The sequence below is a fragment of the Saimiri boliviensis genome, chromosome 1, assembly GCF_048565385.1.
Source record: "Saimiri boliviensis isolate mSaiBol1 chromosome 1, mSaiBol1.pri, whole genome shotgun sequence".
Lineage (NCBI taxonomy): Eukaryota > Metazoa > Chordata > Mammalia > Primates > Cebidae > Saimiri > Saimiri boliviensis.
The window spans coordinates 14,733,825-14,749,663 of record NC_133449.1 but is presented as its reverse complement, the minus strand read 5'-3'; the positions used below and the strand labels follow the sequence as shown (position 1 = coordinate 14,749,663).

Sequence of the window (15,839 nt, the reverse complement as noted above, 5' to 3'; positions counted from 1 at the left end):
AAATATCTGGCAAAGATTCCATGAGACTGTTAGGAATTTCCAAAACAAACCAAGGAGAGTGGTGCTTTGGTTTTGTGGGGGTTTTTTTGTTTGTTTGTTTGTTTGTTTGTTTGAGACTTAGTTTGGCTCTTGTTGCTAGGTTGGAGTACAGTGGCTCAATCTCAGCTCACCACACCCTCTGCCTCCCAGGTTCAAGCTATTCTTCTGTCTCAGCCTCCTGAGTAGCTGGGATTACAGGTGCCCGCCACTATACCTGGCTTATTTTTAGTTGAGACGGGGTTTCACCATGTTGGCCACACTTGTCTTAAGCTCCTAAGCTCAGGTGATCCACTCTGCTCGGCCTCCCAAAGTGCTGGGATTACAGGCATGCACCACCATTCCCGGCCTTTGTGGTACTTTTTTAACCAAGTGTTTTCAGAAAGAAAAGAAATGTTTCTTAGATCTCTACCTCTCTGGCAGCGATGGCATGCTGACTTGTGTTTAAGAACAGGTTCTTACCTTCACTATTTGAAATCCACAATGCAGGCTCTCACATCATAAACGCCTTTAGTTCGCAGTGCACTTGTGTTTGGTACCAGTGATCATGGTGTGGGTGCCTCCGCAACTCAGGGTGCTTGTTCAAAGCAGGGTCCTGGGTCCTTTGCTTAACTTGTGGAGTCCAGCTCTTCATACTGGGACCTGGAAATCTGCTTCTGAACAAATTCCTAGGTGATGCCCACTGATCAGATTACCACTAATGCCATACGTTTGTAAGGAAATTAATTAGTAGAGTTGAATTGTAGATTTCTTCATACCCTCATTTCCCAGTTCAAAATATGACACCTCTAGTAGATTAACATTAGTTTCCGGTTTCTCTTACTTTTAGAACACTGATCATTTAAAATAATTCACTTATTTGCAAAAACTCAAATCAGCTTTACTTAAGACATTTATGGCATTTAAAACATTTACTGCATTTGTAGACCAAAAGTCTTCATTTTTAAAGTATATTCTTTTGTAGCCACATATGAAATGGAATTTGTAAATTGCTGACCTGAGTTTTATAAAACTCTTTTTTAAATCACTAGAATCAGAACAAATCATTTCCCAGTCTGCTCACCCCCACCCCTCCTGTCATTCATGTCTCCTCTACCTAAGAGATAAGCAGAGAGTAAGTCAAATATTCTGGAGAATGTATGATGGGATACGTTACAAACAGGTTCTTAGAAGTACTTTTGATTTTTTTTTTTCTTTTAGACAATACAATTGAATAAATGAATCACCAAAAATGCGGTGGGGGTGGAGGAGAGGGAGGATAGTGTGACAGTGACAGCATGTTGCCCATCAACACATAAAGGTGACAACTCATCCACAAGACTGTAATTTTCGAGTACCAACTTTGGTTTTTTAGCTTTAGTTCCTCGTAGGAAAATGCATGGAAAATATACTAGGTATATTCTTAAGGAAGATTCGTTGTTTTCATCCAGCATATCACAGCTGGCTAGTGAAAAACGTATCTTGATAATTTGTTATCCAAGCCTCGTTGCCCCATAGTTCACCATGCTGGTGAACCCTGTAGAGAAAAACCCAGGAGAGCTGAAGTCAGACTTTGCAAAAGGAGAAAAGAGGGGGAAGTCCTTGAATGCAGGAAGACTCCTCAGCACATCAGGCACTCTCACAGAACTGTGGGTACCTCGAAATAAGCCGTGTTCTTTGTCCTCACAGATTGTCAGTTTGAGCTGAGACACAAAGGCTTTGCCAAGGGCTTGATCCCTTGTTACTGTTCCACTTGAAATTCTTCTCAGGGCCCAAGGAATAAAATTCCTTCAAGGGCAAGACCATCCCTGGTTGTTTAATGTCTAGAATGTAGTGCTGTGCTAATGAACCAAGAGACTCTTAATAAATAGTAATTTTTTCTTAATGTAAGTAAAATCAGTACCCTGCTCCTGGGGCCATGAAATGAATTTACCACTAACTTTGCCAATAGGAATGTAAATTGTGATGTTTCTATGAAACACACGGTAGTGGCAGTCAGAGGAGGGAAAGAAAAGCAAGCGTTTGTATGCTTTTGTTTCTAATGCAAGGAAACAACGTGAAGCCCAAAGTATGATACTGCTTGTCTGTGGCTTCCTGAAGCTATGCTCCCCAGCTGACCTCGGTATGCAGGACCCTGACTGTAACTTAGTCCTGCCCTGACCCCGTTACAATAACAATAATAATAATAATAATATCAATAAGAGGCAGTATTTATGTAGTAAATAGTCATGTGTGCTTGCTATTAACACTGATTTTCACAGTTATATCATTCATTGAAGCAACTATTCAAGGAAGAAAAAAAGGCATTACATAGCTTTGCACAGTGAAAAAACAAGGGTGACTTCCCCAGAACCATACAGCTAGGCAAAAGTATTGAGTAACTTCGCTGAGGACCTAAATAGCCACCGTTTGAGCCCAAGTTTGTCTGGCTGCAAAGCCTGTGCTGTTTCAGTGCCACTCACTACCACTGTGCTGCTGGCCTGCTTGCTGATGCCACAGGGAGCTGCTTGTTCTCCTTAAGGTGCTTTCTTCTTTACAAGGTTGACTTGAAGCATCAATCACCTAGATTTTGATTATAATTTACCATCAGCATGTCACTTCTGTTTTAAAATTTATCACAATTATGATTGCTTTAGTCATTTCCAATGCCTTTTATTTTTCTCCATAAACACTAGCATAACCGATAATCCATGGGTGCGACTAGCTACCGTGATGCTAACCAGATGTACAATGGAGAACAAGGAAGGATTGGGGAATGAAGTTTTGAAAATGTGTCGCTCTTTGTATGACACCAAGCGGATGCTGCCTGCAGAGGTGAGTGGATATTTTGAGTGCTTTCCTGAGAAGTAGCCCTTTCCTTAACAGAACTCTTTATTATAAGCAAACCCGGTGACTGGACTTGGGAACATTTAGCTTAAATAATTACTGGTAAAGGCCGTAATTTCTAATGGATCAGATGAAGAAAAGCAATGCTGAAAGGGTGCTTTGAGACTGCTTTCTTTTTGTGGGAACTCGGGAACAGTGTTTACTGTACAAGTCCCAGAGTATAAACCAGTTTTCAGTTTCTTCTAGATGGTTTTTTTTTTTTTGTCAAACTCAAGTTTATGTTTTAAGTGACCATGGTAGCTCATGCATTATGTGTCTGAACCAGGCTAGTTAGTAAAGTAGTAGTAAGCTTTAGCATGCTTCTCAGCAGGTAACCAGCCACTCTGAATTTTACATCCTTTTTGACATCATTATAATGAGATTACATAACCATAATATTTATTCTTTGCAAAGCATGGTCAAAACTCAGGTACCTCCTTTTTGACCTTTGTTCTCTGTTTGATCCCGTGGTTTGACTGTCACAGGTATATTTAGCATATGTATATATACACACAGACACATATATGCATATATATATGTATATATACCACCACACAGGTAGGGGTGTGTGTGTGTGTGTGTGTGTGTGTGTGTGTGTGTATGTGTGTGGAGAGAAAGAGGGAGAACATTCTGAAGTAAGCGCACATTAATTTCAGCTCCCTGCTTTGGATCCCACCTCAGCAGTACATTGTTTGAATAATTTATATGTCTTAAATTTAAGCATTTGGATAATGGCATTAAATTGATTTTGCATGCCTACTACATAGGAGATAAACTTGAAAATAAATTTGTAAATATGATCCTTTGAAACCTTATTATAATCACTCAAGGAAAATACTCTCATGAATGCACTTTTAATGAATTGTTTTCTGAATGAGGCCTTGGATTTGTTTTTAATTGAATTTTAAAATATTTTATCCATTTAAAAAAGCCTTCCAACTACCAGAATGACACAATTATTCTACAAAATAAAGTACCAACACTGAAAATTACCTCCCCTTACTCTAGTAGAGGGTGATTTGGGCTGTGGACTAAGGTCTGCTTGTATCAGCTACTTATGAACCCATAATCTGCTCTGCTACATTGTGGGCACCTGTAGAGGGGAAACCATGGCTGTATCATGTCTATGTCACCCAGGGCAGGATTCAGCCCACTGCCTAGTATGGGGATTCAGTGCACTCCATTATCCCCACCAAGTTAAGCAACATGTAATTAACATGAGATTCACCTTTGCTTGAATATGAGCTAAGATAAAGCATTGTTAGATGAGGACCAAAGACCAGCAGTGTTTCACTGTCAGTTCTGTCGAATCTAGGTTGGGAAAGCATTGTTTAAGGTCTCCTATTACTACCTAACATGGGTGGTAATGGTGATAACTAACATTTGCTAGCACTCTTGGGCTTTCATTTATAGTGCCTCCTTTAACGTTCACCAGCTCCTGTAAGGAGATTCATTTATCTCCATTTGACAGCTGATGGATTGGAGGGTTTTAGGTCAGGGTCTTGCCCTTGCTTCCTTAGGCAGTGAATGGTGGATCTGATCTTCAAATCAACTCTCTGTGCTTAAAAGCCTGAAAAAGGAATCCTTCCAGAGGAGCCATTTCTACGACATTTGGGATAAATATGAACGTTGAATATCTCTTACACACTTCTATAAGTGTTCTTGTCAGTTTTTCCTTTTCAATACTTCCTTCAAGAATGGCCTATAGAATTTAGCATCTAGATGATCAGTGTTTATTAAGACGTAAGCTTGTTAGGATCTCTGTCGTTGTCTAAAGAAGTTTGTTTGGTCTTTAAAACATCCTTGTTGGTTTGGTTTTACTGTAACTTTTGCAAGGTGAGGAATGTAAATTAGTTATGACATGCCCACGGCATCCCTGATCCTGACATCATGTTACCAACTGGCTAATCAAGGCTGTCATGTAACAGTTATGTATATTGGGGGGTCCCCAAACCCCAGGCCGAGGACTGATATCAGTCCATGGCCTGTTAGGTACCAGACTGCACTGCAAATGGTGAGTGGCTGGCAATGAGCGAAGCTTCATCTGTATTTACAGCTGCTTCCATCACTTGCATTACCGTCTAAGCTCCACCTACTGTCGTATCAGTGGTGACATTAGATTCTCATAGGAGCACAGACTCTATTGTGAACTGCACATGTGAGGGATTTAGGTTGTGCACTCCTTACGAGAATCTGATGCCTGATGATTCGTCACTGTCTCCCATCACCCCTCCATGGGACCATCTAGTTGCAGGAAAACAAGCTCAGGGTTCCCACTGACTCTATATTATGATGAGTTGTATAATTATTTCGTTATGTGTTACAACGTAATAATAGTAGAAATAAAGTGCACAATAAATGTCATGTGCTTGAATCATACTAAAACTGTCCCCACCCCAAGTCTGTGGAAAATTTTCTTCCACAAAACCAGTCCCTGGTGCCAGAACAGCCTGCAGGGACCACTTGCTGTGTGTTATCTTTTAGCCTCCTGGGAATAGGTAATAGACATTATCTTTCCATAGCAGTAGTATTCTCATCAGCATTCCATTTAAATTTTACATACGTAGAAGAAAAGCGCGTTCTTTTTATTGATGAATGTGTAAGAAGCTGTGCCTTCTGTTTCCTATCAGAAAATGACTTTGTGGTTAAATGAAAAGTTCTGGTTTAGCTGTGATGATTCAGCTCCCTAATAAGCTTCTACAGCCAGGGGTTGGTACTTTGACGAATAGAGTAATACATTCAGTTTATTTATAGTGATCTCATTTGATCTCAGAATCATCTGGTTGGTGTTGCTAAGTGTTTTTAATGGAATATTACGCAGCCATCAAAAACTATGAGTTCGCGTCCTTTGTAGGGACATGGATGAACCTGGAAACCATCGTTCTCAGCAAACTGACACAAGAGCAGAAAATCAAACACCGCATGTTCTCACTCATAGGCGGGTGTTGAACAATGAGAACACATGGACACAGGGAGGGGAGCACTACACACTGGGGTCTGTTGTGGGGAAACAGGGGAGGGACAGCAGGGGGTGGGGAAGTGGGGAGAGATAGCATGGCAAGAAATGCCAGATACAGGTGATGGGGAGGAAGGCAGCAAATCACACTGCCACGTGTGTACCTATGCAACAATCTTGCATGTTCTTCACATGTACCCCAAAACCTAAAATGCAATAAAATAAATAAATAAATAAATAAATAAAGAGATCAGAAAAGATAACACAGCACCTAAAGCACACAGCTATTAGAGCACTCTTCACACCACACCATGGAAAGGGATTTCCTGCCTCTCCACTTCATTAGGACTGGGAGCCCCTTAAGGGCAGGGAACATCATACATAGAACAGAAAGAGCTCTAGTGGTGCTCGAAGCTGTACTGTTCCTCTTCCAGACTGGGCCACATCCATGTGAATAGGAGAAAATCACCAAACTCTCTGGATCTTTGTTTTCTGGTCTGTGAAAGAAGAGGTTAAACTGGATGGGAGAACACTAGCTCTGTCTATTCTGTAAGGAGAATGAGCTGAGGCTATCTGTGTATTGCCTCATCCATAGCATCATAGCACGTAATTCACTCCCTTTCATAAATCTGTAATTCTCTTAGGATGAGAGAGGAGGTACTGGGTCAAACCCCGTTGCAAAGTAGGTCATTACCATGTCTCTGTTTACTTTGATGAAACAAAAGATAATCATTTAAGGAGTCCTGTTGTCACGGTGACTTTCCTTCATTTTCCTTAAACCACTTCGGTTTCTGTCTTTCAATGGGGCACATTTATTGATGATTTTTTTTCCTGAGGATGCTGTGATCAGTGGAAATTTGCAAATGGTATGTACTCTTTTTAACTGATGGCTAAGTGTTCTCAAATGTGAATTAAGAGTGTTACAGAAGAAGAAACATTGCTATTAAAAAGTGGCAGAATCTTGTTAAGTTTCTTTTACTACATTTGGAAGTTGAAGAGTTTCGTTCAGAGGTCTACAATGTTTTGTGTCACTGTGGTGGTAAAACTATGTTACTTACGGTTTTTTCTTAAATTCAGTACCCTTTGGTTGCCTTACTTCATGATTTAGGAAACGTGTGTGCCTAATTGTTTATGTCAGGGTACTTCAGAGTACTCATCTTTTTTAAATCTCCATTTCCTGTTTTTCACTAAGCTCCCATACTTAACAGACTTTTAAAAAAATTCAGGACTTCTTAGAATGCCTTTGTGACTGCCTGCTGTCGCTCCTGGGACATGCTTACTTACGGCTATGATGGTTTTCCTGATAGAAAGTATCATCAACAGGATGAGTGACTTTATCACAGGTCCCATGTCCCACAATCTCAAAAGTTACGTATCCTTCTCAGCTTGTATCTGTGGTAGTATATGAAGCATTCTCAAGAGTTGGGGTAGGTAGAATAAGAAACTGGCATAAAGCAGTTTATTGGCATTCATAGTTTTAAAATGCCAAGGTTCAGCTATTTGTGACTGACCCTGAAGGTCCATGATTTCGCTGAGGTGCAGCTTGAATTAGTCACCGATGCCCTAGGTCTATTGTGTGGAATTAAGTCACCTGGCTCGTAAATGAGCCTTAATAATTTCCAGCTTCTAAATCTCAATATGATTGTTCTCTATCAGGGTCGAGCCACTTTTGATAATGTCAAGAGCTTGATTGTTAGAATCAGACAAGTTATGCAATGACACTCAAATTATTTAATCTTTTTACGTCCGCTTTCCCCACGTGATTAGTAGGGCTAAGAACACACCCTTCTCAAAGGATTTGAGGAGAAATTAAATGAGGTGATGCACATTAAAACAAAGTATGTAGCAAATCCATGATGTTCAGCTCGGAGCAGCTGCCTTGCTAGGTAGAGATCTTAGACAAGAGGTGTGGTGAGAGCCCTGGAGTTTGGGCAGCAGTTCCTGCACAACCTCAGAGACTCTGGAGGACCCAAAACCAAAGTTGCTGCAGTGCCCAGTTGGTCCAGGTGCAGTGCGTGGTGGCCAGTGTGGAGGCCCAGCTGGCCAAGATTGTGATCAACTTGGGGCCACAGGACCAGCAGTGCCAGGGGCTCTGGACATCCAGGCAACCGCAGTGGGAGCTCAGCCTGCTCTAGGCCTGCTGAAGGGCAAGGACGGCAAGCTGCCTTGCAGCCCCCATGCAATGGTCAGGGCATGTAGTAAGCCCCTCAGTCTCTGCGTCACCAATCCCTGCACACCTTGTACCCCTAGTTCCTGCTGTAGGCCCTGCAACACCTTTTGATGCTGGATGCTCCAGGGACAGTAAGAGAGTTAGGTAAGGACAGAAGGTGTGTTGGTGAACTGGTCCTGCTTCTCTCGTGACTGTCAGGCCACAGGAACAGTGCCCCAGTGTATCTTCATCAATCCTAGTCCACAGGAAGAACTAACATCTGGTTTTGTGGTCTGGCTCTAAGCCTGGGCCCGCCTAATCCTCTCCATCCAAGGCCTCTCTTGTTCTGTGTCCTGACAGTCTGACAGCTTTGAACTGCGAAGGCATGTCAGATGAGGTGTTTTGTGGTTTTCTCTGCGGCTTTGACCTTTCTTACAGTTCCCCAAATCCCTTTGTAAATCTCTTAATAAACTTCCTCTTGCAACACAGGGAAAATAGCGAACAAACATAGTAGAGGATTTAGCACTTAAAGACAGAGTAAGTACTTGGCCAATAACTGGGTGCTAGGAGATGAAAAGTAGTCAGTAGCTCACCTAAAGCGGATTCCTCCATTCTCGGATGCCCTTGCCTCACTGTGTGCCATCTATCCATTACGCTTGTTCAGAGGGGCACACAGGTTATTCCATACAATTTGTCATGAAAGCCAAGGTCAGCCAAGTGTTATACTTAGTCTAAATATCATAAATCACTGAGAAATACTTGTTTACTTGTCACTGATAACTTACTGAGTGAGCAAGTATGTCTTCAGAGGGGGAGTTATATACAAGGAGTTTTAGGAATGGCATATACCAACCAAGTTGAGAATACAGAGAAGGGACTTGCCCACAAGCAAGGCAGGTAGACCAATGAATGACTACCATAATAGAAGATAAAAGATAAGGAAGGAAATATTTATACAGTACAGTTAGAACATAGAGTGCTAACCTGCAACATTCAAAGGTGCTTTGAAAGTACAGTTTTTCTGTGCATTTAAAAACTGAGACTTAAAGAGCAAGTAGGGAATTAATCAAACAGAGAAAGAGCAGAGGTTACACTATGTGCAAACACCTGGAGATGGGAGAGAGTCCAGCACCCAGCAGCCACACTGCCTCATATGGTAGCCACTGGCCCCGTGTGGCTTACTAAAATTAAAACCTTTAAGTAAAATTAAAAATGCAGTTCCTTGATTGCAACAGCCCCACCTCAAATGTAACTTGTGCCTTGTGGCTATAGCATTGGGCAGTGCAGATACAGAACGTGTGGGTTGTGTCAGAAGGGGCCCTGCACAGCATTGTATGTGGGATACACAGGTGGGGAGCGTGCTGTGACCTGAGAGGAGGAGGAGAGCACAGGACGTGGCCAGCCAGGCCAGACTGTCATCCTCAGGAGCTTGTTTCATGTTCCCAAATATCTTCTGCAGGTTTTGACATCACAGGTGAGAAGTCTGCATTTCTCTTTGGCACAGAGACTGCGCTGTGCCATGTGTTCTTGAAGGCACACTTAGTACTTTTTTGAATTAGAATTCTCAATGTTTGAAGAATGTATTTTACAAACTGCTACCCTGCTGCTTCTGATCATGTCACACAGGTTTGTGTAGCTCAGCCTTCTACTCTGAAATGTGAGGGCCTTGCAGATTTCAAGAAGAGATGTGCTGGGTGAAAGCTAAAACTATAATGAGCAGAATTCCAAAGAGAACTTTATCCTGAGCTTTAAATAGGAGCTTATTTGTGTCTCCTTTTTTATTGATGCTCTGTAATAACATAAAGCAATTTTGAAAATATAGTAAATTTTAGTTTTTCTTTTCTGATCTGCTGTCTGAATGGCACAGGAGAAAAGTCAGTCCTATGGAGGCCAATGATTGTCAGTTCTTTAGAGCAACCCTTGCTTTATTGTAATAGAGTCATTCATTGTCTGGTTTTTGGACCAAAATGTTCTCTTCTTTATGTTACAGCTAAAGTTAGGACCTAAATGGCAACACAGCTCAGCAGGGCAAAACAGCTTGCAAATCTTATTCTTATTCTTTTATGCTTTTGTGGTAAAGGATTATCATTTGTTGCCCTATATGAAAGCCTGCTCTGTGATGACAGGTTCAGTTAGTAAAATAAAGGACTGAGAATAAAATTCAGATACATCTGTGGAGATCCACACACATTTTCATTTTGCTGCAACACAGTTTTTGTGAAGATAGACTGTCTTAAGTATATTAAGGAGTCAGTTCATTTTGACATTAGAATGATAGACACATTTTACAATATTTTATTGACTGATTTCCTTTGTTTCAGTGGATGACAACTAGAGGTCGTTAATATTAACAATTGATAATACTTTTTATTATTATTAACCTTCTATATGCGGAACATCGTATGCTGTATTCATCAATACAAACTCTAACACACACACAAAAACAAAAACCACAAAGGAGCTGTAAATACATACATTTTACTTACAAGGAAACTAGGGCTTTGAGAGTTCAGGACAATAAATGATACCACTATATCTGTACAATGAGTATTACAAAGCCATTAAAAAAGTGTTGTAGGTGAATATCTGACAACTTGGAAATCTGTACACAATTTACCGTGAACCAAGTGAAGTGGGTTCCAACCCCCATATTCAGTATATTCAGTGTGGTCTCGTGTGGCGTTACACATGCACACACGCACATGCACTCCCATAGAAAAGGGTGGAATGATCAAACCAGAACCGTACCGGTGAGACCTGGAGTTCTCACTCACCCCTGCTCTGTGGTTTCAGGGTGTGAAGGAGCTGTGTCTGCTGCTGCTGAACCAGTCCCTCCTGCTTCCATCTCTGAAACTTCTTCTCGAGAGCAGAGATGAGCATCTGCACAGCATGGCACTGGAGCACATCGCGGCTGTCACTACGGTAGGCCCAGTTGAATTTAGTTTCTTTTTCTTTTTCATGTTTCAGAGGAACTAATTGGCACTTTAATAACACCATGGTTAATTGAAGACCACTCTATCTACAGTATTCTCTGACCACAATAGTCGTTCCTGTTTTGTCCCAGCAGCGTATGTTTCTTTTACAAACATTTACTAAACTCTTTCCATGAACCAGGCTCAGTGTTTTGGTGCTCAGAATACAAAATCCAAATAAGAAGACAGTTTTCTAGAGAACCATGATGTTAGTCTCCTTAGGAAGAGCAAAGCTGCCATGAATTAGCAGTCCTCTTGCTGTTTGAAATTTGGGTCTAGGGAATTCCCATCATTACACAGATTTTCCATCTGTGGATGTATGTGTTTGGTTATCCCCTAATTAAAGGGAAGACAGTGGTTTTAAGTAGTGTTGACTGGCACCATCTGAAATCTCAAACTCTATTTCCTCTGGCAACCTAAACCACCCCAGCAGCTTCTTGTCTTGAAGAGTAATGTACTGGAGTCATGTTGAGATTCTCCGTCAAGGCTCGTTGTCTTGTTATTATGATTAGGAATGAAGTTTCTCTTCTCATTTAAAATTTTCCACTTTAGGATTAGATAGCTTAGGTTGTGTTTTAACACTCATGTTGTATGATCCTTACTGAAGCCCTTTTGTATGGAGATCATTCTCTCATTAGAAGTGTATGTGCATCTGTTTGAGTATGTACACTATACACATACTTGTACACATACATAATTTTATATTGTGTGTATATATATATATATACTCACACATATATATACACACTATTTTTTTAACAAAAATGTGCTAGGATGTCCTCTAGGGACCAGAGAAGGAAGGAAAATCTAAAGCAGAGATAGATACTTGCTACCCAAGACAGCAAAAAGTTTGATGAAAAGATATCACTGATACAAACTTTTCTTAGTGACAAAGGGTACAGAAAGTTAGGTAGATAGTTACAGATAGCAGAATATTATTGTATTTGGAAGTAACCATTATGAACAAAATGAGAAAATCAAATGCCTTTGTTCATTTAGATATGTTTTTAAAATAATGTAAAAGCTCCTGCAAGGGTTTTATGAATACCCTACCTGGTCACCAATAATTAATTGGAACAGAGGCTTCTTTGGGACTTTGACTAAAGTAGGGAATCAAGGGGACTTGTCTTTTGGTAGCCCTCCCACCTCTGTGTGCTAAAATGAAAGTTGCATAACTTGGAGAATTTATATGAAACAGAATTACAATGAGTTTTTTTCTTAGCCAATTCTTTCTTGTAAATCCAAGAAACTGGGAGGAAGAGAAAACTTCTGCAAATTCTCAGTGTATTTTTCCCTCCCCACCCTCATGTACTGTGTTACGCATTCTCACAAAAATTTGCCATAGGCCTCTTTGAGAATAAAACAGTGATGTATTATACATTGCCATTCCACATTCATCATACATGGAGCTCTCTTGATGTACTCCTGGATTCCATGGGCAAAGTATATCAGTTTTCATTTTAAATATTCTTTATCTCAAATGCATCCGTCAGAACTGCAACTAGAACAGGGGGTCCCTAACTGCTAACTAATCTTACCACCCAGACAACAGCACCTCCCCCCACATACATACACAGTAACTATCAAACTAAGAAACTAAATGGTAACACTGAAATGCCCAAGTCACTTTAATATGGCACTGATTTACTTCCGTAACACTTCAGTCTGCATGTTAGATGTGCTGCATGGTGCTAAGCCTGTGGTTTTGAAACTGCTCTGCAGACTGTGAGTAGTTTGCCTGTGGTTGTGATGGCAGTGCACAAAACGTCTGTGCCCTTCAGATCTAAGATTCAAAGCCACAGGTATAAATTGCTAAGATGAGTCACTTGCCTACCATTCAGATCCTTCCTTTTAGAAATTCAGTAATGAGACAACTGTAACTTCTCTGCACTAAGTTGAATGCTCACATTAGGCTAGCCCATTTGTGCTATAAAAATGTGTCTCCCACAAAATGCTAAGTGTCTTTGGACTTTTTGCATTCCCCAAAGAGCTAAGGTTTTACAGAGTTTTCCATTTAAAAATCATTTTTTAAAAATGATTTTTTAGCTTTTTGAGATAATTTTAAATTCATGTTCTGTTGTAAGAGATAATATAGCACGATCTCGTATTCTTCACCCAGTTTCCCTCAGTGGTGGCATCTTTCATAACTATAGTGTACAGGTTGAGCACCTCTAATCCAGAAATCCAAAATGCCCCCAAATTCAACACTTTTTGAACACCAACATGGTATTCAAAGGAAATGCTCCTCAGAGCATTTCAGATTTCAGACTTCAGATTTTCAGATTAGGAATACAAGTAAATGTAATGCAAATATTTCAATATCTGGAAAAACAAACAAACAGACACTTCTGATCTCAAGCGTTTTGGATAAGGGATACTCGCCTGCAATATTATGACCTGCTTGTTGACACTGATAGAATCTGTAGACTTTGTACAGATTTTATGAGTTTGGCAGACACTCTGTGTGTGTGTGTGTGTGTGTGTGTGTGTGTGTCTCCATGTGACATTGTCACCTGTAACTTCGTGTGAATACTAACTGCAGTCTAGGTATGGGACACAAGGATCTCTCATGCTGTCCTTATAGCCACAGCCACCTTCTTTCTCTCCACCTTCTGAACAACCCCTGGCAACTGCTAATCTGTTCTCCATATCTGTAATTGTATCATTTAAAAATGCTACATAAATAAAATATGAAATCACTATAATTCATCATTGTTCTTCCAACACCATTAAAGGGCTGTGTTTACACTTTTCTAAGGGAAGAGTTTGAGTGGGCATTTTGGCAGGACTCAGGTTTATCCGTTTTCAAGTCATCCTTGGTATTGCGATGAAAACTGTAAAACTTTTGCTTTCTTTTGTTGTTTTTATTTTGCTGTTCACCATGTCCGTTAGCAGGGTGCTTGAGTTCATCAATAACTTCAGTTTTCCCCTTATTAGTTGTTGACAGTAGTTTCTATTATCATTAAAAGAAAAATACCTGGCAAAGGCGCTCCTCTGATAGCAGTCTCTCCTGCACCGTGTGCAGATCTAAGAGGAAAAACACCCCCACTTGTTTGCTGATAGCATGTATTATTTTGCTCTTCATTATAACATACTGACAGCTTTATAGGTGTTTACAGTTAAAAGGTTGATGTTTAAGTGCTGATGCCAGAGGTAGTACTGGCTTTTCCTCCAGTAGTAGTACTCATTTCTTTCTCCAAGCTTTTCTGAAATTGCAGACCTCTGGTGCTTGTAACCTTTTATAAATGGCCAACAGCCTCTTTCCTCAGCCAGAAATGGAAAGCCCTTCCTTGAGATTGTATTGATGATGAATAATTAAAACCTTGCTTGGTATACACTTCCGGATTACCTTCTCCATCACTCTCAGTAAGATTGAGAGCTCACTTCCAAAACCTTATTCTAAGAAGGGCGATGCTACTGATGTGTTGGACTCACATCTCTGGAATATTCTCTATTTGGATGGAAGCCTCTTGACTTATTCATCAAAGTAAGCAGATACATATTGATAACTGTTTTGTGTACTGAACATTCTCGATTTGTAATCGCTCTTGCTCTTCACTGCTTCCTCCTCTTTGGTACTGCTCGGTGCCTCTAGGGCACCCCTCATCCCTGGGGTTGTCCTGAGCTATGCTGTCTGTTAAAACAGTAGTTCATGGAGTTATAAGTGTTTAGGACCTCTAGCACCTAATTAAGTGTTTCACCTTGACGCCAATAATTACCATCTTTCAAATCCCATCTCTTTGCCAAGTACTATAAAAGGCACATTCTCTCTTTATCTTAATGATCCCATGAGAAGACATTATTTTGGTTTCACTGATGAAAACACTGAGGCTCAGGGGTCACACAGCTAGTAAGAAGCCAGAGCTGAAATATAAAGCCCAGACCTAACATTCAGAGTCTATACTCAACCATGCTTCGGCTTTCAATGTAAGTAGTAGGGCTTTATTACATTGGAAAAGGGTTGTTTCTACAGAGGCCTGAAGTTGTTGAAAGCAGCTTGAGGCATATAATATTAGCTCTGCAAAAGGCTATTGCAGACCTATTCCAGCAGCTCACCTAACTGTACTTCCTTTTGAAGCCCACTCGCTCCCTCAGGCTCCTGCTAAGCACTGCTGGGGGTTCTGTGCCATTTTGGGTGAGATCCTGACACGAGAGCACCTCTTAAATGAAACCTGCACCCCTTTATCTTAAACACATTGACCTTAGTCCTGCCCTAGGGATTTTCTCAGATTAGTAAAGTCCTTCTTCCAATGACAGCTCCTCACATATTTGATAAATGTGATTCCTGTCCCCTGTAATCTTGCCATGAAAGCACCAGAATCTTCCAGCATTATTTACAGTGGCCAGTGGCCAGGCTGGGGAGAGAATCGTAAAAGATTTTCAGAAAAGCATGTGTGAAATCAGCATATTTATACAAAACCAGGAAACCTTCCTGTCTTTGTTCCCTTTTAACTCTATCAGGTTTCCAGCCGGGACCTCCCTAGTGAGTGTCTCTTCCACCTGGAGTGCTCCCTCAGTCTTGCCTTCTCCTTGCCTAGCTCAGGTTCACACACGTTCCCTCTTGCCTCTGTGGGCCATGATAGCAGTCACATTGAGCTGGGGTCCTAACAGCCTCGTTCGGTGTCTTCAGAGTCCTTCTTTGTACTAATTTCAGTTGGTTTTCCTCTCAGTGTATCCACACCAAGTTAGGTTGAAGTGAGCCCAATGATTCAGGGAATTGAGTGAGGACTTGCCTTTACTCTTCCAGGTACCAGTTGGTGGTGAACTGGCCTCTTTGAACAATCACTGTTCTTTGGGGTCTTTGAGTGTCTGACTCTTTTCTCAAAATTGTGGGTATGTCTACTTATTTCAAACTATCATTTTAACCAGAGCATACTGAGAT

General features: G+C 40.8%; 1 protein-coding gene across 3 annotated transcripts in view; it reads left to right on the top strand.

Annotated features, from left to right (window-relative positions):
* The window catches only part of NBAS (NBAS subunit of NRZ tethering complex), a 420,713-nt gene that overhangs the window by 355,074 nt on the left and 49,800 nt on the right, over positions 1-15,839 (top strand). For all 3 annotated transcript variants that reach the window (XM_074394213.1, XM_003935214.4, XM_074394217.1), the window contains 2 exons: positions 2,691-2,829; positions 10,779-10,907. In XM_074394213.1, coding sequence (XP_074250314.1) covers positions 2,691-2,829; positions 10,779-10,907 — 268 coding nt within the window. The remainder of the gene's footprint in view (positions 1-2,690; positions 2,830-10,778; positions 10,908-15,839) is intronic.